General features: G+C 36.2%; 1 protein-coding gene across 17 annotated transcripts in view; it reads right to left on the bottom strand.

Annotated features, from left to right (window-relative positions):
- Positions 1-25,000, bottom strand: part of dlg1a (discs large MAGUK scaffold protein 1a) — a 242,441-nt gene that overhangs the window by 102,072 nt on the left and 115,369 nt on the right. Inside the window, exons 1-2 of one of the 17 annotated variants that reach the window (XM_056459992.1) lie at positions 16,102-16,799; positions 5,684-5,695 (exon numbers count right to left, since the gene is read on the bottom strand). The exons of 14 other annotated variants lie outside the window; for them this stretch is intronic. In XM_056459992.1, coding sequence (XP_056315967.1) covers positions 5,684-5,695; positions 16,102-16,317 — 228 coding nt within the window. In that variant the 5' untranslated portion in view covers positions 16,318-16,799. Of the gene's footprint in view, positions 1-5,683; positions 5,696-16,101; positions 16,800-25,000 lie in introns of those variants that run through there. 2 more of the 17 variants (XM_056459987.1, XM_056459988.1) reach the window with 2 other exon arrangements.

Below are 25,000 nucleotides of genomic sequence, written 5' to 3'. Positions count from 1 at the left end.
CTGACCTTAGTGAATACAGCAATTCATAAAATGCCAAAATCACATTAAAAAAACACATACAAATGATCAGATAATAGCTAAATAATAATGTCTAAAATATGAAAAGTATTAAGTATGCAAAAGTAAAAGTAGAGCTGGGCTATTTGGCCTAAAATAAAAAAAAAAAATCTTGATTAATTAAACATTTCAACTAGATTACGATTAATAACTTTTTCATTTTATTGTATTTTTTTGCCCTCATAGTTTTGTACAGTAAATATGCTCATATATTAAAAGTGAGAATTTTTTAAATGAAGGGTGCAACACACACTATCTACTATCTAATATCTACTGTCTAGGCTTATTTATTGAACATCAACGCTAAACAACTGAAATTAAAACACACATTGCCTATAAAAAAAAAGTGAAAATAAATAACTTGCACTTTTATAAACAAAATAGTGACCGCAGAAGTAAAAATCAAAGCTTAACAGAGCAGGGTCAAGTGACTCCACATGTGGTAGGGGAAATAATTTTAAAAAATTGACCTGGAAAAATTAAATCGATTACAGGTTCTGAATGTCGATTTCGATTACTTTTTTTATTTTATTTTATTTTATTTTTTCGAATAATCGCCCAGCCCTAAGTACAAGTACATTATATTAATTACTTCTAATTAATACACACAAGATAAGTGTCATTTGAAAAGTAGATTCAAATCATATTGAAAAGCCTAGCATGTTAAACTTTTAATGAATCATTTTTAACTGTATAGTGGGACATGTTTAAAAAAAAAACATGCCCCACTATACAGAATAATCCAGAAAGAAATATCTTATAAATAATAAATATCTTATTTTTTATGTCTTTGAATAAATGCTAAAGTGTGTTTATAGAAGAGTTTAAAAAATCCTAGACTGTGTTGAAGTGGCTATTATTTGGTGTTTTGTGGAAAGAAACACAAAATCTAAGTATACCCCACAAAATCAAATAAATATTGTGGCCTCACATTAATGTACAAAATGTTCTTTAATCCTTCATATAGTGATACTCATTCCAAGAATGTTCTGAAAGCCAAGAATTGCTAACAATGTAGTACAATAACATTACTGTAACATGACGTGCGTTAACATTGTTTTACAATAAGGCTGTAGAGGTTAATGCTAATGTATTTACTAAATTGTCCCAAACATGAGGTCATTTGTCCTATTTAGACTCCTATGCCATCATAAATTGTAAAAAAAAAATATCTATGAAAAAACCTATCGAAGAAGGCTTGAAGACCAAGTAGAATCCTGTGTCGGCTGTTGCTACGGTGTGACTTCCCATTCTGAAGTGCCAAATTCGGCATCCCAAATTCTGACCGAGGAAAGTTGAAATCATGCTGGCCAGTTTGTTATTTGCCTAATAAATGACAATAGGCCACAGTTTTTTTTATTTAAAACTTTAACAGATTCTTATTTGTTTTCTAATGATATATAATGTGATACATTTTTATAAAAAAAATAAGTATTGGTTTCATATTTCTTTATTCTAAATCTTTAGGACATGTGTTTGGTACATCAAAACAATTGTGGTTATGATGACCATCTGACAAGCAAAAAAAATTGTGCCTAAAATGTCACTAAAATGCAGTATTTAAATCTCATAATTAAATAGAAAATGAGGTGTATGACTGCAAAAAGGTCCACATTTTGAGAAAAAGAACCACCGCTTTCACCAGGCTGGCTACGGGCCTGACATTAATATACCCTTATAATAAAGTGAGACCCAAAATAAATTGTTACCAATACATTTAAAGTGATTCATTGACAGAGATTAAGCTTACACTTTTAATGTACAATTCTCACTATTAACAAACCATTTCCTAAGACTTTTAGCTCAAACTACCAATTGGCTGCTTATTAATTATTAGTAAGGTAGTAGATGGGTTTAGGTATTGGGTAGGATTAGGGATGTACAATAAGATCATACTTTATAAGTGCTAATAAACAGTTCGTATCTTAATAATAGGCAGGTAATAAACCAATAGTAAATGGTATAAATTGACAGTTAAACTTAAACGTTACCTAGATTGATATGACTCACAAGTCTAAATCGGTGTAAATCAAAGACAATAGATGTTATTGTGCGTCAAACGCTGAAGCATTAATCTCAAACGTACAAGCCTAAAGCGCGTCCTTGAGTCTGAAAACCCAGTTGAAGTCTAGAGTGTTCATGTTTAGCCAAAGGCAAGTCTTGGGCCAACAGCTTACGTTACAAGCTTGCATTTCCCTCTGAACAGTCTAATCAATAAAGACGGCTGTTCACCGGGATTGTCAGAGTGATCTTTCACTGACATGGGATCTGGATGGACGTCACGCTGGCCTGCTTCTGTCTCATTCACAAACTAACGCTTACTGAAAACTCAACGAACGAGGAATTTGACTCCTTTTGTGTATTTATGACCAGATGGATACGTTAGATCTAATCAATAGGCCTCCGCTACATGGCATTAAACAGAAGTCAATGAAAAGCTTTCACATCTTTATTTAATGTGATATAAAACCACTATAGAGCTATAAACGTATCTGAAGCATTTCTCCACGTTTCGACACAATCTAAACCACCACTAAAGATAGCACAAACAATCGCAGTCACTGCAGTTTTCAGTTACATTGAAAGAGTGTCAAGAGAACCACAACATGCAGTAAATCTGATGTGTACAGTTTTACACTTTCCACTCTCACACTTAGCAAAGCCATTAAAACACTTCTCTGCCTATTAAAAACAATTTGCTACTAGCCTGTGAAAAGAGAACTGTTCACTGAAAACTGCCACCATTTTTGCAAGTCCCCCTGCTCAATCTGTCAATGGTTTATTGCTGGTATATGCTTCTGCTTCTTCTTCTTATTATTATTATTATTATTATTATTATTATTATTATTATTATTATTATTATTATTATTATTATTATTATCATTGTCATCATCATCATTAGTATTAATAGTGGTAGTATAGTACTATTCTTTTATTATAATTAGTAGTAGTAACAATAGTAGCTGTAACAAGTAGCAGTAGTATTTATGAACTAATAATAATAGTAATAATAATAATAATAATAATAATATCAACCAAAAATTATTCATATAAATATAATAAAATACATATTTAAAAATGTAAATTTTGTAATTCATACATTATATAATATGTGTATTTCTAAATTGACTTTGCTAAATATGTATTTAGTTATATTTATATTAAATATTTTTGGTTAATATTATCATTAAAGAATTTTAATGCATGATGTGCAGGCAAAGGACCACACAACGAGCTAGCGGAGAATACCTTGGTTCAAAAGACCAAAGACTGACCGTTAGACACAAACAAGATCATTTATATATATCACGTTTTTTAACAACAGAGAGATGCAAGAATTCCAGAGTGCATTGAGATCCAGTGGCAGGTCCTCAGATTGTCTGGCCAATGTAAAGCTTCTCTTGGCAGGAAGCTGTTTATGGAGCTGCCGCTGACTGCCTGAAGCTCAGAGTTTGTATATGCTGAAGGTAATTTTCAAAGACGTGCTATATACTGTACATAAACTGCCGATTTGACTTTAAATTAACTACATTGTCGCTTAAAAAACTTTTAAATCTTGATTTTGTGGTATAATAGATGAGTATTTTTTAAATTTTGTAGATTTCCCATCCGCCATTGACCATCCTCATCGGTTTCCTGTGTAGCACATGTGAGATGTGAACTACCAATGATTAGGAGAAAGGCATTTTTTTCGAACGATCAAAAAATGATCAAAACTGACTGGAACTGCCTGTGCGCTTCAAATAAATTAATGCACACCCTCCAGCCAAACAAAATCAAAACAAAAAAGAATTTTCAACAAACTATGGAATCAATGATGATAATAAGAATAATATTAATAATAATAATCATATATTCTACAGACGAAAATATGCCTTGCTCTAGAGCTGGGCTATATGGCAAAAATGCCATCTCGATAATCGTTTTCCATATTGACTGATAACAATAAATACTTCGTTATAGGTCGTTAACGCTTGCATATTTAAAAGAGTACCCCAACAATGACTAAAGCCACAAAAATTAGAGGGTCCATTAAATGGTATAACATATTTTTGGCCGATAAATTTTCGGTGGCTGAAAATTCGATGCATCTCTAATATCAACACTCTTTTAGATTCCTATTGTTGCACATTTCTGCCGTGTGATTGGCTCTTAAATCAATATAGAGTAAAAAGACCAGGGCTTATTATTGTCAATAATTGACATACATTTTATCACTATTCGATATAATATCGTTTATCGGCGCAGCCATACCTTGCTCTGTTAAACATTATTTGGGAAATATTTGGAAAAAGTATTAAAATTTTAAAGGAGGGCTAACAATTATTTTATTCTTTCACCTAATTGTTGTTAATTTTATTCTTGGTGACAGTGAAAAAGTTAACAGTATAATAAGATTAAAATACTAAACCGAACCACTCTAAAACAGCTTAAAATTTAGCCACTATTTCTTATTAATTCATTTGAACTCCTTTCTCTAAAGGTTAAGCCTAATTGTATTTGATGGGCTTGTGAAGCTGTGGTAAGACTTTCCTCCATGTGTGAGTGCTGCTGCTGGTCGTCCTGCACTCACGCATCTGTAACCACAGTCACTATTATGCACTCGTACAACACACTTAACACCAATCCGGTCAAGAGGTGCTGCCACTGCAAACCATCTACAACATGCTGTTTGGATTAAAGCACCAGCTTAATGGCAAATTAGCAATTAATGAGCACTCAAATCATTCAAACCACCTCTAATACGTCCATACAAACTGAGCCAGAGGATGCATCGAAATGGACTTTGTAGCATCTTAAGAAATTGGACTACAGGCAAAAACACTGCTTTATGCATCTGTCCATTTTTGAGTGTTTTTTCACTCTGTCATACTTCCACTGCATCAAATCGTATTGTATCATATCACATTGTATCTTTGATTGGTAACACTTTAGTTTAGGTCACAATTCATACTACAGACTGATTTCACAGGGCCGCAATTTTAAACAGCGAAATCCAAGCTGGGGTGGGAAGAAATCCGGAAGTATTGCCTGAGTCACACAGGAACGTTGTGTACCTGGCTGCATATCTCATCAGTGAAGAGAAAGTGACACAAATTTATACTTTCACTGCCTTCCAAGTAACACAAAGGTCCGTTCTGAATGAATAGTAAAAATAAATAGGGATATCAGACCACATTTTCTGCTAAGTTAAGGGAAATAGCACTAGTTAGCTAATGTTTTCTTTCCCAAACACACGTTTTAGATGCCATTTATCAAACTCAAGTTAATGAACTAATTCTTTCACTATATTAGACATGTCACGATACAAAATTTCAGTACTAAAAAAACGCCTATTTCCCGTTAACATTTAAGGCATTGTTGATTGCATTCTTAAACAGCGCTGTTTTGCCATTGTGTTCACATGCTCAACAGAAATTACTATGATTGGCCGTAAAGGTCATCAGTTCATCCATCGCATTCACATTCATAATTCTCCTCATTTAAAAAGGGTTTTGAACTCAGTGTTAAAGGTAATGAGTTATTTAAATACCTCACTACTTCAACTTAAATGGAGTAAGTTGACAGTACTCATTTAGATTTGTTTTTTAACTCAAATGGTTTGTAGAAATCGGTTTTCTCAAACGGGTTGAGTTGTCTTAGCTTATTGGGTTTTACAGTACTCTGTTGGTTTGAGTTCTCTTCATTTATCAGGTTTTACAGAGCTCAAATGGCTTTGTTTACTAAAATGGATTAAGTTCAAAGTACTCATTAAGATTCGTCATCATTCATCACTTTCTTTTCGGCTTAGTCCCTTCATTAATCCGGGGTTGCCACAGCGGAATGAACCGCCAACTTATCCAGCACGTTTTTACGAAGCGGATGCTCTTCCAGCCACAACCCATCTCTGGGAAACAACCATACACACTCATTCACACTCACACACTACGGACAATTTAGCCTTCCCAATTCACCTGTACCGCATGTCTTTGGACTGTGGGGGAAACCAGAGCACCCGGAGGAAACCCACGCGAATGCAGGAAAAACATGCAAACTCCACACAGAAACGCCAACTGACCCAGTCGAGGCTCAAACCAGCGACCTTCTTGCTGTGAGGCGACAGCACTACCTATGCGCCACTACGTCGCCCCATTAAGATTCGTTTTTGAACCTAAATGGTTTGTTGCAATCGGTTTCCTCAAATGGTTTGAGTTACCTTCACTTTTTGGGTTTTACAGTCTACGAATCTTCATGTGATCGAACAGGCTAATAGTGATTTGTATTGAGTTGTAAAGAGTGAAAATGTGAAACGCCACTAGGAAACGAAACACAGACATTTTGAACGGCAGTATCCACAAAATATAGATAAGGAACGCAAAACTACAACACCTAAAGTTTTCGTATTCTCAACAATGAATGTTCTGAAGAACAAATACTGCAGCAGCATGTCTAATGAACATTTAGGCCAGTGTCTCTGTCTTTGTGGCACACCTTTTGTGCCATGGGTTAGGCAGCTGATGAAAGACAGACAGTGCCATTTTTCACATTAGACATTGCACACCTTTTGTATTTTTCACCTTTTTTGGCATATCTTTTGTTGTATTTTGCACAAAAATGCACTTATATGATTGGTTTTGCCACATTTGCATTGTATTTAATGTGTTGTAAATGCAAATGCCCCTTTATTTAAAAAAAAATAACTAGTGTTGACTTGTGATGCATGTAATATCAATTGTTCTGGACCTTTGACTTTAGTAAAAATTCCGATTTAGATCTTTTAACGTAGACATTGAGAACCCCTGCTTTTTTGTACCCAATTCACCTGCAGTGTCTTGCCTTAAACTGGGAAGCGAAGTGTTCAGTGCTGTTGCCATGATTCATTGTGGAGATTGTCTCCTACTCACACGCAGCCCACAGATCTTTCTCTCCTCCACCTCCCCCGGCAAGCACTGAGAAACACTCGGCTCCCTCAAGAAGAAACGCTCATCTGCTGCAACCTTGCTGGAGCCATAAATTACGCCAGGAAGGAGGATCCCTCTTTTTTGTCTCAGCTCAACTAATAAGGTTAATGGGCAGGGTCACGGAGGGTGATCGGGTGGCTATTACGATGGTGATTGATGAAGCCAGGGCCACCTCCTCTGCTGTTTACCCAAGAGCCAGAGCTCCACCTGCCCATCGTACCCGTTGAAAGAGATGGCGTCATGCAAAAGCTCCATGTTCAACACATATGAGAAATAAATAAACAAGGGCTGCCACATGATGAAATGTCCTTGCTTGATGATTGCTATGGCAACACCATGGCAACAGCTGAAGCTGCAGTGAGACCTGCGAGGCTTCGCATGCTCCCAGGAAGATGCAGATCTACGAATCTTACACTGCTTCTCTTGAACTACCAAGTCATTTTGTTATTTTTTAGCTTTAAATTGTGATTATTTGGAGGTTCATTCATGCCATTTCCAACAGTTCATTTTCATAACTAGCATTAAAAGCACAGGTAAAAAAAAACATCTTTATTGTGTTCAGCGCAGAAAGCTTTAATCTAGTCTTCTTTTTTTTCATTTGTGAATTCTCAAGAGTACAGAATTCAGCCACCAAACACACATGCATGTGTAAACCAATTTGATTGGCCCTTGGTTCAAAAGAAAAGTGTGTGATTGGTTATAATAATCAGCACTGTAAACAGGCGAAACGGTACTTTCTATTTCGACATTCTTACACACACTGTAATAAATTTCCAGAATTTCACAACTTGTTACTGTAATTTTTCACATTAAATTACATTAGTGTCACTTTACAGGATTTAAAGGGCACCTATGGTGAAAAATCTACTTTTAAAGCTGTTTGGACAGACGTGTGTAGATGTAGTGTAAAGACAGTCATATTGGGGTGATATAAACACACAGAGTCCTTTTTTTTCCAAATTTAACAACGTAAAAACGGTGGACCAATTGGAGCAGTTTTCAGATCGACCGCAACTTGATGTAGGAGTGTGGTCCCCCCGCCCACCAATATTGATTGACAGCTGTGAGTATTAACATGTTCCGGTAGTCACGTGTATAATCATATCAACAAGACCAGACGTGCGCAAAGCAACCGAGAATAAAAGGTCTGTTCAGTTTGCTAGGATCATCAGTCATCATCAAACATCATCAAGAGTGAGTTTTACAAGTTTAAAATGTTTGTAAAACAGAGCATGTGTGTAATGAATTACAGCGATTTAGCTTAGCTTTACTTCATCAGCACAGCCGCGTGTCAGAACAATTATAAAGGAAGACGCTTCAATCTCGGTTTGTGGACGTTAAATCAGGTTTATTTTGTACATTAACATAACAAATATCCATACAGCAGTGAGAATTAACCTGTATCCTGTCACATATGCGCGCTGTCTGTGAGTGTGTGTGTGTGTCTGTCCTCACTGTGTGTGCGCGTGAACTTTGTAACAACATTGTGTGTGACTCATGGTTGCAACTCACAAAAAATGCATCAAATACTGATTGGTAAAGTTCTTACTGTAGTATTTCTCACAAACGCGACATGAGATCTGCTTTCTGAGGCAACCGAGGGCGGCGATTGAGGCATGTTGCTGACAGGCATGTGGGAAAGGTGGACGGGGAGGACTAGCCTTAAAGGCCCAGTACAAAAAAACAGGGTTTTACCGGCTATAATACAGACACTTCAGTCAGCTATAACAAATACTCAGATAGGTTGTTTTGAGCTGAAACTTTACAGACACATTCTGGGGACACAAAAGACTTATCTTAAATCTGGAAAAAGGGGTAACCTGGGTGCCCTTTAACTGTTCAATTTTATGTATTCAGAATTTTATTGTGAAATTAAGTAATTTACTGTGAAAGTGAATCAATTATTAGCAATTAATTTACTGTAAATTTAAGGTCAAATATTTTACAGTGCAGGCTTGCTCATATGAACTGAAGATGAGCATTTCAGATTGGAAGATTAGTGTTCAGAGACAGAGAAGACAGAGAACTAGTTTAGGCTGTTAACTTCTCATTTCTTTTTATTTCAGCTGAGTTCCCACAGCTCCAAACAGCATCTATGTACCTCAATTGCTTATATCAGTGGTCACCAAACTTGTTCCTGGAGAGCCGGTGTCCTGCATATTTTAGCTCCAACCCTAATCAAACACAGCTGAACAGGCTAATCAAGGTCTTACTAGGTATACTTGAAACATTCAGGAAGGTGTGTTGAGGCAAGTTGGAGCTAATTCCTGCAGGGACACCAGCCCTCCAGGACCGAGATTGGTGACCCCTGGCTTATATGTACGATACATTTTCTTATGTAAATGATTCAAGCTTATATATTTAATATCTTTTTATATATCAGATAAAGCCCATACATGTACCCCCCAATAAATCAGGAAATCAGGAAAGTGGTCAAAAGTGGTCAAAAGACACAAAACACATTACAGGCTACACACTAGCCACTAAAGAAATATGCAAATGTTTAAAACCAATTTTGTCATTTTACACAGATTTTGTAGTAACTTAAGTGAAGCTAATATTTATTTAATGTAAAATATAGTATATATATAGAGAGAGAAAGAGTGAGCGAAACCAGTCTTGGCAATGCTATTGTACACACACATACTGTACACAGTACTTCGAAATCATTGCACCGGATCCACAAGTCAAAGAGTCAGTGGAATGACTCTAACACACTTTCTTTTCATTGACTGCTTTAAGACCCATTAAATGATAAAAAGCAGCCTAGACATGTAAGAACTGCAACAAAAACGCATGATCTAAAGAAAATACTGTCTTCAGATGCCATTCTCTTCCAGTCTCACTTAAGCTTTTGTGAAAAAAAAAGATCAACTACTTTGCATTTTTCCCAGTTAAATAATTTCCCTCCTTCAGTGTAAGATGACTTTCATGCTCATAAATTATTTTTGATGTAAACCACAGATCTACTGTACATGTATTTGCGTTCTCATTAAGAGGATCCATGACCTCAAATAGTGCATAAATCTAGCAGCCAATGGATTCAGATTACCTTGGAGTCTTTGCAACAGTTTTCTCTATTTCATTGAGATCAAGGTGAAGCTAAACTTCTTTATTTTATTACATGGAAGTATTTGTTACATTCAGCTGTGATATATAAATATGGTTAACACTGACTGAAGCTTCAAATTTATCAAAAGGAAAAAAAAAAGCACGCACCCTCAAAACACTCAACTCACTAACTCAATAGATGAATGACCATGTTTGTAAACATTCAGGATGCGCGCGCAGGGAGGTGGCAGAAAAAAACCGGGAGCGCTAGCATTTTCAGCGAGGAAATGAAATCTGATGCGGTTCAGAGTTTGTTTTTGTCTTAGAAATAAAACATATTGATTACATATTATATATATTATTTGCATAATGCTTTCAGCGTATTATAACAGCTCGTCACCCGGTGATAAGCACAGTGATTCGGCAAAATTAACGTTAAAGTGAGCGGCATTTGTCTGACAGGTCCATTTGTGACAGCACCCTTCCAATGGATATTGGATAAGCCGAAATGACCAAGCATCCAGCCCGAAATATACAATCTAATTGAAGCTTCAAGTGATTTTACAAGAGAGAAGTTAAAGGCCTACAAGTCTTTTGATGCCAACAATGTTGTTCTGTGTGGTCATGTGCAAGAAATAATGCTCCATGATTACCAGATTCAACACTATGTAGTGCTAAAAACCGAGGTTCTGCCTAGACAAAGACAAGGAAAGAAGATGGAAATATACAAGGCCTGGGTAATTAATCATCAACAAGCAAAACATCTGCATTCTGACAGCGAACTACACCTGTATGGCAGGGTATGTGAACTTACACATAAAGGTAAAGTTGGTTTTATATTCGCACATTCGGACTTTCTCCTTAATAACTCATAAAAGTATTATTTGCAAACTTTAAATAGCGAAATCATATTAGCAGCTAATGATTATCAAAGTACAACATTGTTCACAGTCAAATAAACAGTGTTAATGTTGTTTTCAAGTCACACTTGCAGGTTATTTCAGACCGAATATTCAAAGTGCCGTGGTAAACAATATAGGGAGTGTGTCACAAGTTGTCACTGAATGAATGTGTGAATATAAAACCAACTTTACCTAAATAAATTACACTTTCACGTTTCATTCTTAGCATTCAGTGTCTGCAGTTTAATTCACCATATGTAACTGTTTTTGCTGAAATCATTTCTGCAATCAAAAACGAGTAATGTATTTGATTCAGCATAGCATGAGCTTACCTGATCTAACATGAGAGCTGTAGAGTCCAGCATTTTTAATTAGGTTGTCACTTCATTCAGCTCCCTCTTAGCCAAAGACGTCTGCAGTTGGCATTAAAGCAGTGTGGTGTAAAAGTTAAGTTTTCTATTTTTGGACTCGAATTTGGCATCCTACTGCACAACACGACATGTTTGCTATTGTTGCCGGTCTTTTTTTTTTTTTTTTGCAACCGGGGACCTGTGTGACCCATATGTTGGTAATTCGTCTATAATTTGGTCACAGCAGTTAAGGGGCCACTGTAGGGGAAGATTACTATTCAATAATCAATAACAAACTTTTATTTTGGTCTGAAGTTGGAACATGGCATGGGTATTTAACTCTCTATGGTCAGAGGATATTGGTATTAACATTTCAAATGATACATGGGAAGAGGGGCTGAAGCAATTTCATACCTGCTCTATCAACGCAAGATTACAATTCGTACAGTTTATAGGTATATAGGCTACATTATACCAAAACTAAACTCAATAAAATTTTCCCTTCAGTTTCCCCATTATAAGACAGATGCAACAGCTCAGAGGTAACATATGCTCAGATTTTTTGGTTTTGCCCTGAGATCTCTGAGTTTTGAAAGAATATATTTTAGTTTTATTCAAATGTTTTAGGAGTAAACATAAGTCCAGATATTGGATTAGCCCTTTGGATGCTCTGACTCTGTGTTAGCATGGTCATATAATAAGCAAATATCTATAATGTTTGGTATGGTGGTGGCTAAAAAGGTAATCTTGATTGATTGGAAGTCCACTTTACCACCTACAGTGCTCAGCATATATAAGTACACCCCTTACAAATCTATCTTTTAAATTCAGATTTTTAAATGGAAGCTGTATAATATTATATTTGTACATATACACTCGATTAGTCAGTACTGAAGCCAATTCTGGAGCTTATCTAACAAAATAACTTACGATAATGGTCAAAAACTAGTAGAGCCAAATTTATGTTATAAAAAAAAAAAGAAGAAACATCAAGAAAAGCAAAAAAAAATTAGTTGATATTTTGTAGGTTGTAATTTATTTATTTTTTTTGCAACATTTTACTTAAATTTAATTGGATTATCTTTTCATTTTTACTGATATATATTTTATTTTATCTTGCTAAATATGTTTGGTTACTAAAATCTTATTTTAATAAATTTATCTGTTTAATAAATCTGTTTTGTTTAAATGCACCTACTGTAGATAAATTGCCTATATTCACTGAGAAATAGATAATGTTCATTTTCAAAATGGGGTGTACTCAGTTATGTTGAGCACTGTACTTTTCATAAATGGCTGACTGAAATGGCTGCTGCTCTTCAGCTTGAAAGAATTTGTTTTGCTAGTGCAGATGTTTCTTAAAATTTTGAAAAAATCTGGGGCCTCTTCCTTGCTTATCTTTTTAGGAGTGGAAAGTAGGGCACTTATGATTCATGGACAATTTTACTTTTACTTTTCCACTCCAATTTCAATGTCTTGAGTTTGACCAAATAAAACTTGAAGGTGTATAGTATTTACTCTTTATGGTGCATGTTTATTTTTAATCATTATAGTTTTATAGTTTTATTTTAATTAATTTACTTAATGTTTTTACATTTATTTTATTTTTTGTATTTTATTATTATTATTATTATTATTATTTTTAACTAATTTTAATAAAATATATATATATTTTTTTTACAAATTGCCATTTGTTTTATAGATTGTGTAAACCAGGGGTGCCAAAACTCGATCCTGGAGGGCCGGTGTCCTGCATATTTTAATTCCAACCCCAATTAAACAGACCTAAAGCAGCTAATAAAGCTCTTTCTAGGTACTGTATACTAGAAACTTCCAGGCAGGTGTACTGAAGGAAGCTGGAGCTAAACTATGCAGAACAACAGCCCTCCAGCACCGAGTTTAGATACCTCTGGGTATTAAGATTTTTTTTTTCTGTTTTGTTCTAATAAAAAACATATCAAACTCAAAATACCCTGTCTATTTTTGTAATACAGATAAGTGTTATTTAAATGCATATTTAAAAAGTGCATATTTAAAAACAGTAAAGTGTTTTTATTATTTTTGTGCACCCATAATAAAACGAAATGTTTTTTGTGATATAAATTAAAAAAGAATGCATGTCTGCCATCATGCCGTCTCATTGAAATTCAATTTTTTACTTAGCAAATACTTCACACAAACCTGAAACATGAGTCTGCTGAAAGATTAGAATGTCTGCATTTCAACGATGAAAGTCAACTGTAAAACAAATATTCTAAGTTTATTTAATCTGTACAAAAGCAAGGAGAGTCACGATTAGTTTAAGCTCTAACCTTGATTCACTGTTAAATCACAAAGTCAACAAGTACTCAAAACTACTACAGATGAACCACAAATGTGTTCAGAAACAGACAAGGGAGTTAAAACTACAACAGCAGCAATAGTACATACCTACAAAATTTCAAGTGTTCATAACGCCAGTCCAACTCTGCAATGATTTAGTGAGTTGCATTGGGTTGCATCACAAATCCATGGTATCTATATCTTGCATATATTGCCTTTATATCACTTCATATCCAATTTTCATTGTGTGCCAGATTCAGTATTTTAAATTTGAACAATACTATTTGATTGTCCACAGATAGCCCAACTAAATCTATCTTCAACCATCGTCTATTTGTTTTTAGTTCAAATAGTGTGTACTGTACATGCTTCTAATAGTTAGCCAACACACAGATCCTACTGTAGGTGAGCTGAAAGTTTAAAGCACTCCAAATATTTCCAGACTACTGTATATCACTCTGTAAAAGCACAATTATGTAGTTATCCTTGGCGAGAATTGCCGGTTTGGCCTTTTGAAAACATTCATGAAAAAGAGATGAAGTTATCACAGTGTGGTAACAGAGTCAATGGCAGGAATAAAAGGACTGGCTCCAAAAGCCCTTTGTTGCTGCTTTTATTTGTCCTGCTTTCATTCCAGGGCATGACCCCGCTGTGAAACAATGAGTGACCATTTGTCCTTGGGATCAGAACCAGTCTACAGTACCTGAGAGACTGCTTGATTTTTTTGGTCTGCCCCTTTAGGTCACTTCTTGCTGGAATGAAGAACCTGAACCACTTTGACTTGACCGCTTCATGTGATTAGATCCAAGAGTACCATCATTCACCAATTGAGTGCTTTCCTCTTCCTACTGTATGGGAAGCAGATACTTCAGCTGTCCAATATGATTATGCATTCTAACTCTCAATTAAATGAGCCTTCACTGTATAGTTTACAAGAAGCAAATATAATTAATTGAACACCTAAGTAGCTTTATCTGTAAGCATACCATTGTGTGTGCTAGCCATAAAAATGTAATAGCATGCTATGACAAAATTATAGAGAATGTAAACATAAGACTACTATGAAATGGTTAAGAAATTAAGTATTGAAAGCTGTGTCACTCCGAACAAGCTTCAAATAACCCAACAAACTAGACATATGCTGATATGGAATAAGTTTAATATATCGTGATAATGAACATGCACAATATTGATATTGTGGGCACTTCAAAACACTATGAACTATTATTGTGCTTTTTAAGAAAACTGTCATTGTATTTGCAGTGGTGTTCAGCACAGCACTAAATGCTTGGAGACTGAACTGGTTAGCTTAACAGTTAACAATTTCACATCTGGCCTACTACATGCTGAAAATGTAAATAATTAAAATTATGTGACTGTTTATAGGGCAATAGTAACTTAATACTGCAATAGGGCTCAAAAAGTTAACATTGGTTAATTTAACTAGGTTCAAAACAAAAACTACAAAAGCTTATATTAATCTTAGCTGATTTATTTCTCGGGCGTCATGGTGGCGTAGTGGGTAGCACAATCACCCCACAGCAAGAAGGACGCTGGTTCAGTAGGCATTTCTGTGTGAAGTATGCATGTTCTCCCCGTGTTGGCGTGGGTTTCCTCCGGGTGCTCCGGTTTCCCCCAGAGTCCAAAGACATGGAGGTATAGATGAATTGAATGAGCAATATTTGCCGTAGTGTATGTCCATGAATGTGAGAGGGTATGGGTATTTCCCAGTGTTGGGTTGCAGCTGGAAGGGCATCCGCTGTGTAAAACATATGCTGGATAAGTTGGCGGTTCAATCCGCTGTGGCGACCCCTGATTAATAAAGGGGCTAAGCCAAAAAAAAAAAGAATGATTTTTATCTCTTAGTTAATAGTATGTTAAAATGATTGTAATAGTTTTATTAAATGAAGTTACAACTAATAAAATGATGCTGTATTTAAACTAAAATTAATCCTTTTGCAGTTTAATTAGATGTAAACAATTGATTACTCTGAATATACACTGAGTATTTTTGCCATTATCAATTTTAAAGTAACTTTTCTGTAGCTTATGTCAACATCATGATAATTCCGAATATCATGATAAACGATTCAGCAATACATCGCAACAACAAAATCTGATACCATCATTAGCCTACAACACACCACTTTTTATTCAACTGAAATGACAGAATATAGAAACTTGCTTTTTAGGAAACCAATCTACATTTCCAGTCAACATCTCTGCAGGTAATGTATCACAATATACTATTCCCTTCGTAAACAGTGAAAGGACAAACTAAGCAAATATGTGGCGCATGTAATTCTGAAATGATTAGGATGTGTTGAAATACACAGAAGCTTCGCTTCAATCAGCTCGACCCTGAACGGCTAAAACATGCATTCCTGAAAGTTCAACTAGTTAACAACGAGGTTTCCCCACACTTGGCTCAAGTACACGCGCATCCCATTCAGCAGGTGTGAAGAGGAAAAGAGTTACCTGGGTCGCTCCTGCTGTGATGCAATCGCTGAAGGCACCGCGTCTGGTGAAGAAGGCCAAAAGCTGCTGCCAGCGAGAGGAAGACGAAGGCAGTTCCTCACTGGAGCTCCGCTTGGCCCACTGCCTCTGTTTGGACCCCGGGGTGGCATGGCCGGATGCGGTGTTGGCCCGACCGCCTCGAGGGTACAGCGTGTTGTTCCCGAAGATGTAGTTCATCACAGCCCTTGGGAACAGGACAGAGCAGCAACAGCTGTCAAGTGCCGAGGCAGTTCGGAAAGTGGAAGTGTGGCAGAAGAGGGAGGGTGCACCTGGATGAGGTTACAGCATCCTCTCAGAGATCCCACCACAAAACAATGAAAGCGTGAAGTCTGAGCCGACAGCCCAAAATCCATCCGTAAGCCAACTCCAAACCTTCCTGTCCTCACCAGCTGGGAGATCAAGTGTGCAGCAGCCTCATGCTGGAAGGTGGAGTGGGCAGCGAGAAGGGAGGAGGTGATCGCGCTGCTGCCCACGAGCGCTGCTGTGACTCTAGCTCCAGACAAGCTGAGACCTGAGAGAGGATCAATGAAGGACCGGGGAGCTCTCTGTGCATGGGGGAGAACCTAAGAGCCTGGAGAAGCAGGAAATGGCTTCAATTAACTGGCAAGTGTTGCAGCAGAAAGCCCACAGTTCTCCTGGGATTCTTAATCTAAATGGACTGGGGCTACAAGATCGTCCACAAGCAGGTATCAATCACATTGCTTTCTTAAAAGCAAAACAAAGCCTTGCAGTGCGCATTAAATATAGATGCTGGCATTCAGGGTGGTACCCTGACGAAAAAGAAATGATTGGTGTTGTCGTAGTCCTTTTCTTCCTAGGCATGGCCACACTCAGAGGACTCCAGCTCTCCGGCTGATCATTAGAGCTAGCCGAGCCACAGAAACTATTTCAGCCAAGCTATTGATTTTTCCCTCCTCCTTGCACTTTAGGCTAAAAGCTTCATTGTCGGAAAAGATACGATTACCTAATGATTATAAAACTTTGTGCTAGCAAACATACTCACGGCTCCGAATGGGAGAGCGAGGCATAGATCCAGTGAGATTCAGAGGTAAAGGTAAATCCATGAAGCAAGCATGCGCTGCACGTTCAGAAGAAGATGAGGATTCCATGCTGTCTGGATGCTCCTTCTGACACAGATCGGCTTTCACACGCTCGCTGCAGTCTCTTTCCACACACATATGATTCAGTGAGGGGGAGACAAAAGGCTGTGCCTTCACAGGCAGAAAAAAAAAGAAAGCGATTGCAAAAATAACCTCTTCTTTGTTAATAAGACTAGAATTCCTGCAGATCTCCACCACAGCAACGCTCTGCAGTCAAACCTATTGACGGCGGCTCTGTGCCGTTAAAAACTATCCAAGGTGTGCCACAGGTGTCAAATGAGGTAACAGACATTGTCACAGCCTGTGCTTCTATTCCCCCAGGACCAAAACCATGGCAACAGCTTCCACATCAAATAAAGCAAGCAACCCCACAGAGCCCGAGCCCTGCCTTCTCCTCCACCTAAAGAGCTTATATTCACAGGGATTTAATAGAAATTAAAGAACCACATGCAATGGGCCTATTACCGCACAGCATCTGATCCAAGATACTGGCAAACGTCTTCAGCGATACTGGCAATTTTCAAATTAGCACAAGAAAGAAGCGAATCAAATAAAACTGTGATGACCTTTTGTGGTTAAGGGAAATAATGGCAAAAAGGCTGATCCAATAAAAGGAACTGCTTTAAGTAAAAGTGCAAGACATCATCTATTGGACGTTTTTTAAATAAAAATGAAAAAGGGACACAAATTTAATCAGAACACTGTACTAAAACGCTGTAAACAAATGTATTTCTTCAGAAAAAAAATCTATATAAGCCACCAATGACGCACTGTATACACACAGATTACTGTCTTGAGACAATGCCCCAAGACATGTTTGCCAGCATTCTCATTTTAATTTGACCTTCTAAATGTTGGAGTGTATCAATAATTCACCAGCAATTAAATAAAAACACTGCATTTATTTTTCATGAGTGTTGCTGTAGACCCCTCACCATGGCTTACCGATTTAAGGGACACCTGTAAAATCCAGACCCCCATCGTCAGAGCTGCTTAAGACTCTATACTCGTGCAATGGTAAACGACACTGAGCTTCATGGTGCTCCAGATCTAATTGTTCTCTGATCCAAAATCAACAGCTGGACTTGACAATTTGTAAGACTACAAACTTTTTCTAAACCTTACTGCAACTCTGATCACGCTAGACACATAATTCACTACTGGCGGGTCACCACCCTAAACTGGGTCACAGGTGTGCAGGGGCAAACAATGCTGAATGCAAAAGAGAAAGACGTAGCAATTATCAAACATAGCTATGAGGACGAATAAATTTAGTTAAATCAGTAAATAAAAAAATTAATTCCATCTTCCAGATATCAATTAGTCCATCCAATTAAAGTCTACTTAAGCATTTTAGAAGTTCATTCATTCAAAGTTAAAATAGACCAATCCAACATGGATACCCTTAAATAAGTAAACAAACAAATAAATCTGATAATAATTTTTGGAATACAGTGGTCCCTCGCCATTTTACAGTTTACCTTTCGTGGTCTCGTAGTTTTGCTGATTTTTTTGGGGGGGTTTTACAGCGCATTGTGCTCTGCGTCCTGATTAGCACATTTTGTTCTGCGTCCTGATTGGTTGTAAACCCTTATCAATTAATCTCCTCCATGCCGTGTCTCCTGTACAGTCCAGAATGCGTTTAGCTTGCCAAATTGACATAAATTTTTGATTGCTAGCAGTGTGACTCTGAAGTGCTGTACTGTGTGTTTGCAAGTTTTCTCCCCAAACAAACCCCATAATGTAAACGAAACATTCTGCACCATCAATAGCACCTACGGTAGCTAACGAAAAGGCAGAGGAAGATGCTAACGCACAAAGAGTTAGACATGCTAAAGGAAGGTAAAAGTTACATGAGTGTTTAAACAAAAGAGAAGTGTGAAAATGTTAATACCTATCTGAGAAAATAGAGTAGTGTGGGGTTTTACAGCCTTAAAACATCTATAATAATTGTAAAAACCAAATCGGACTACTTGGCAGATTTCACCTATTGCGGGCTATTTTTAGAATGTAACTCCGCGAGGAACCGCTGTATTAATGAAATACTTTAATTTCATTAAAGTTCTTTACAAATACTTTAATGTACCCACTATTAAAGAAGTATAATTATTAAAAATATTCATAAAAATGTATTATTAACATTGTTTATTAAATATATGTACATCAAAGCATTTTTTGCTGTGCAGAAATGCAAGCACTGTTCTAAAAATGCTCAGCTGTGAGCGTTTTTTCAATCGGTTGCTACGTTACAGAGTATCCTTTAGCAGATTATTGGTTGACCGCTGAATGGTATTGTCCCACCCCTCCTCCACTGTGCTTGGACAGCTAAAAAGGGGCACTGATGGGCACTGCTTTTTTTGCTTTTTTGTTTAATTTGCAACGTCTGGAAAAATGAAGAGCGTTCAACGCTGACTGCCTCGCTATGCTGTAGGCGCTCAAAAAAATAAAATAAAAAAAACGCTGCGATACCATTGACAACAATAGAAAACAAACACTCAGCTCGAGAAAAAATGCTTTGGTGGACATGTATTTAATAATACTGATTATTGTCTATAACGATTGTTTATTTTCAAAATACTAATGTTTAAATAAATGTAATGGCAACACTTTAGAATAAGATTTCATATGTTAAAATGAGTATGCATTAGCTATCACAAATATTTTAAGGCATATTCTTATCTATGTTAACATTACAAAAACTTAAATTGTGCATACTAGTTTATAGCATACTAATCTAACTTTAACAACCTAAGATTTTAAGAATTAGGAATTATTGTACATAGCATGGGCAACGCAGTGGCGCAGTAGGTAGTGCTGTCGCCTCACAGCAAGAAGGTCGCTGCTTCGAGCCTCAGCTGGGTCAGTTAGCGTTTCTGTGTGGAGTTTGCATGTTCTCCCTGCATTTCTCCGGGTGCTCCGGTTTCCCCCACAGTCCAAAGACATGCAGTACAGGTGAATTGGGTAAGCTAAATTGTCCGTAGTGTATGAGTGTGAGGTGATTGTGTATGGATGTTTCCCAGAGACGGGTTGCGGCTGGAAGGGCATCCGCTGCATAAAACATGTGCTGGATAAGTTGGCGGTTCATTCCGCTGTGGCGACCCTGGATTAATAAAGGGACTAAGCTGAAAATGAATGAATGAATGAATCAATGTACATAGCATTTATTAAAATACGGAAGTTTAAAACTGCTTCTATTCCAGCTAAAAAAAATTAAATAAAATAAAAACTTTCTCCAGATGAAAAACTATAATAAGAAATGCAGCAAAATGTTCTCTGCTCTATTAAACCTCACTTTGGACATTTTTGAAAAAGAATTAATTTCACAAAGGCTTATAATCAACCTTTTAACTATAATAAAATGTATATATTAAAGAGTACCTACATTTTTACAACATTTAAAATAAGATTTACATATATGTCTTTTGACAGTTTATGTGAAGTTTTAGCTCAAAACACACATCTTTTATTACGCTTTGAAACTGCCCCTTTTAGGCTTTGATTCAACTTGTGTTATTTAGGTGACTGTTGCTTTAAATTCGAATTAAGCCCCAGTCAGATCACACAATTTTTATTGTCGGTTACGAAAGTCACCAAGTCAGATTATGCGATTTTGCCTTGATAAAATCTTAACTTGTCGAGGGTAACAAATGTGCCAGACTACATGTTCCTTCGCGATGCGCCATCCTGTGACGTCTACGACAAGCATTGTTCAATCTCAAAAAACACTGATGCTTGCTGACAACTAATAACTACATTATTTAAGGGCATTCGTTACGACATGGATAGGATCAAACTTATAATTCCTTTTTAATTTTAAGATATTTTCTTTGAAATCTAAATGTATAATTTCCTGCCAGGATTGCTTATTAAACACTCCCTCGCCTGAACTTGCAGCGAGTGACACGGAGAAAATGAAAGCAGATCAGCAGCAAGGAAAAATCAGATGCTCAAGACATAATCTTTAAAACAATGACATATAAAAAAATTAGTAAATATATAACTGAGGTTTGTGATACAACAATTACAGTCAAGCATTAATTAAATCCCTATATTCCACAGAGCGGAACAAATCATCCACTCTCCCAGTTGAGTAGTGGACGGACACAAACAAAAATATAGTTTGTATATTTTTCTTGGAAAAATAACATTTTTGAAACTAATTTTGTTTGCTATAATTTTTATCTTAATTTTAATGTATTTTTTGTTGGTTAGTTATCGATAAACAAAAATAACGAATAACGTTTGAGGTGATGCATTTTCAAAACAAGTTTGCTGTATGCTCCAAAACACGAACTGCCATGAGATTGTGCTGGTTTGTTAAATAAAATAATAACCTAGCCTAAATAAAATTAAAGTAAAATATTCACAGTATCAGAGAAGCCTATATTAAACTGTTTTCACTATTAATGACAAATTTAAATAAGTAGGAAATGCTTTTGCAATGTATTCGCAGCACTGAACATGTTCCCAGATTACCTCGGAAGAACAATCTCTGTTGAAAGGATGAGAGAACTCAGAAACTCGTTGTGTGTCTACATATTCGTGCCTGTCTGTCAGATATATTTGCTTTAAACACCTTAATATTTTAGAAAAGATAGTTAAAGTTTGCATAACCAATGATTGAACTTATCCACCCGTGACCCATCAAGCAAATATGCAGCCTAATTTTGATTACCTGACCAGTGCATTAAGGCAGCACCCACTGATATAAACGAAAAATTATGTGCTCCTATTGCGTAGTGTCACCCACTTGACGGAACTCGATGTGAAGAACGAGAAAAAAAATTAAAATGCTTGGCTTTCTGCGATGGTGTCATGAGGTGTCGCAGGCATAGTATCGGTTGTTGTGAACTATGCCACATTACAGAAGAAATGATTGAATCTTGTGTCACGTTGGCTATTTGTCATTTACGAATCTCCATGACACCCTACGTCAAGGAAATTGTACCGAAATCGTGCAAAATTCGTGTGATCTGACTAGGGCTTTAGAATGTCCTCCCAGACAGATTCAAAACTCTAATGGCAGACGGCTGCTTCTCAGTCAGGGCTGCCTATGCTAATGAAAGAGATTGGGTGGGACTTGGGTGGGTCAAATAGAGAATGTCAATCAAAGTCCTTCTACAGACGGTTTTAATGAAGCGTGATTATAAAAAATTTAATTAAATTGTTTTTTTCCTTTACATGCTGGCTATATTCACACACTGTTGCCACACAACTGTGTTTAAACCCCTTATAAAAGTGTTTTATGCATAATATGTCCCTTTTAATATAAACAAATGATATCTCATCGTGAAATGCAATTCCAAAGTATTGCAATTCCAAAGTATTTTTTACTGTCAAAATCTTTTTGACATTTGTATGCTAAACTCATCACTTACTATCTAATGTAGAAGCAAATTTGCATGAGGCTTTATTGCACTACTGATGAAGCAAAGTGCTGTAATGTGGCAAATCACATTTGGAAGAAAATACGAGCCGGTTGTCAGATAGACAGAGGATTGATATTGCACTTCTGTCACTACTGCCAGAGCAGAACGTCAATGATTCAACACAACATGTTCAGCTCAGCCTATGACATGTAGAGAGAGGCGTGATCATTTAATTACTCGACAGCTCATATTTGTCCCTATAGAACCAAAGACTACAACACAGGGAGGATTATGGATTCGGCAGACTGTATTATGCCATGTAAGATAATAGAATAGGAAAAAAAGGATGCATAAAATCATTGCGACAGAGATACATTTTTGATATCAGTCATCATTTAATTGCATCTACTTGTAGCAAAATGTAGGGGGTGTTTGTTTGTGTAAAACTTGCTGCAGTATTCTGGGATGTCGCCAGTTGCTAGGATGCTTGCTGTTGCTAGGATTCTTGAAGACTCAAGTGAAAATAGTTTACAACCAAATCTATATTCAGTCCCCATGGATAAATAAAATGTATGTTTTATTTTTTTATGGACCACCAGGTGGATGTTTTCAATTGCTTAGGGTTTTAGGTTAATGAAGGCCACGGGTGAAAATGCCATATGCTCTATTGCATTTTCTAATTTAATTAATGAATTTAATAAATGGTTTAATGTAAAGATTCCACACTCAAAATCATTGTTTGTTTGTTTATACATGTACAGCAAATAGTACATTTTTTAAACATACATTTTACATATACCAAAATAAATCTACTGAGTTCCTCAAAAAAGCTGAAACTAAATTACAAAACAAAACATCTGAAGCCCTGAAAGACAATCTGTGATTGTCTATGTAGGTGTAGATTATACAGTGCATTGTTAATTGCAGAGCTCTTCTATTAAAAAAAGAAAGAAAAAAAAGCAAGTTCTGAAAGAGAGTAAGCCTCAGCCAGGTAATACAAAGCAATGCAAAAGTAACATATCGCATTACTCACCATAAAAAAGCAACTAAGTAATGCAACTAGTTACTTTTTTGGGGAGTAACTCAATACTGTAAAGCATTACTTTCAAAAGTAACTTTCCCCAACACGATTTATATTGCAATAAGTAGTAGTCAGATATTCAGATACAGTAAAACGATACGATATTATCATGATATTTTGCCCCCGATAATGATAGAACATGATATTTGGCACATATAGACGAAGTGACTATTGCAAATGCACACATTGCGATATCAATGCTGAACACACAAAAAAAAAACACAAAAACAAAACACAAAACAACAAAACAAATCATGAAACAAAACAAAAAACAAAACATGAACAAAAACACAACAGAACAAAACAAAAACATGAACCAAAACAAAAAACAAAACAAAACCAAAAACCAAAAACAAAAAACAAAACACCAAACACACCAAAACAAACAACAAAAATAAAAAACAACACAACAAAACTAAAAACTAAACAAAACACCAAACACACCAAAACAAACAACAAAAATAAAAAACAACACAACAAAACATAAACAACAAAACAACAAAACAAATCATGAAACAAAACAAAAAACAAAACATGAACCAAAACACAACAGAACAAAACAAAAACATGAACCAAAACAAAAAACAAAACAAAAAACAAAAAACATGAAACAAAACACAACAGAACAAAACAAAAACATGAACCAAAACAAAAAACAAAACAAAAAACAAAAAACATGAAACAAAACAAAAAAACAAAACAAAACACCAAACACACCAAAACAAACAACAAAAATAAAAAAAACAACACAACAAAACAAAAACAACAAAACAACAAAAAAAAAACTTTAAAACAAAAACACAAAACATGAAAAAAAAAAAAAGAAAAACAAGGCGACGCAGTGGCACAGTGAGTAGCACGTTAGCCTCACAGCAAGAAGGTCACTGGTTCGAGCCTCGGCTGGGTCAGTTGGCGTTTCTGTGTGGAGTTTGCATGTTTTCCCCATGTTCGCGGGGTTTCCTCTGGGTGCTCCGGTTTCCCCCACAAGTTCAAAAACATGTGGTACAGGTGAATTGGGTAGGCTAAATTGTCCATTGTATATGTGTCTGGATGAGTGTGTATAGATGTTTCCCAGTGATGGGTTGTGGCTGGAAGGGCATCCGCTGCGTAAAATGTGCTGGATAAGTTGGCGGTTCATTCTGCTGTGGCGACCCCAGAATAATAAAAGGACTAAACCGAAAAGAAAATGAATGAATGAAAAAGCATGAAACAAAAAACAAAATACAAAAAAAAAAAGCAAAGCAATACACGAAACAAAACAAATTTTTACATTATAAAAAATAGGCAGATTATTCTCCCAGTAGTAATAT

The sequence above is a fragment of the Danio aesculapii genome, chromosome 6 (assembly GCF_903798145.1).
Source record: "Danio aesculapii chromosome 6, fDanAes4.1, whole genome shotgun sequence".
NCBI classification, from domain to species: Eukaryota; Metazoa; Chordata; class Actinopteri; order Cypriniformes; family Danionidae; genus Danio; species Danio aesculapii.
The sequence above is the reverse complement of the archived record's forward strand: the minus strand, read 5'-3'. Positions and strand labels throughout refer to the sequence as shown.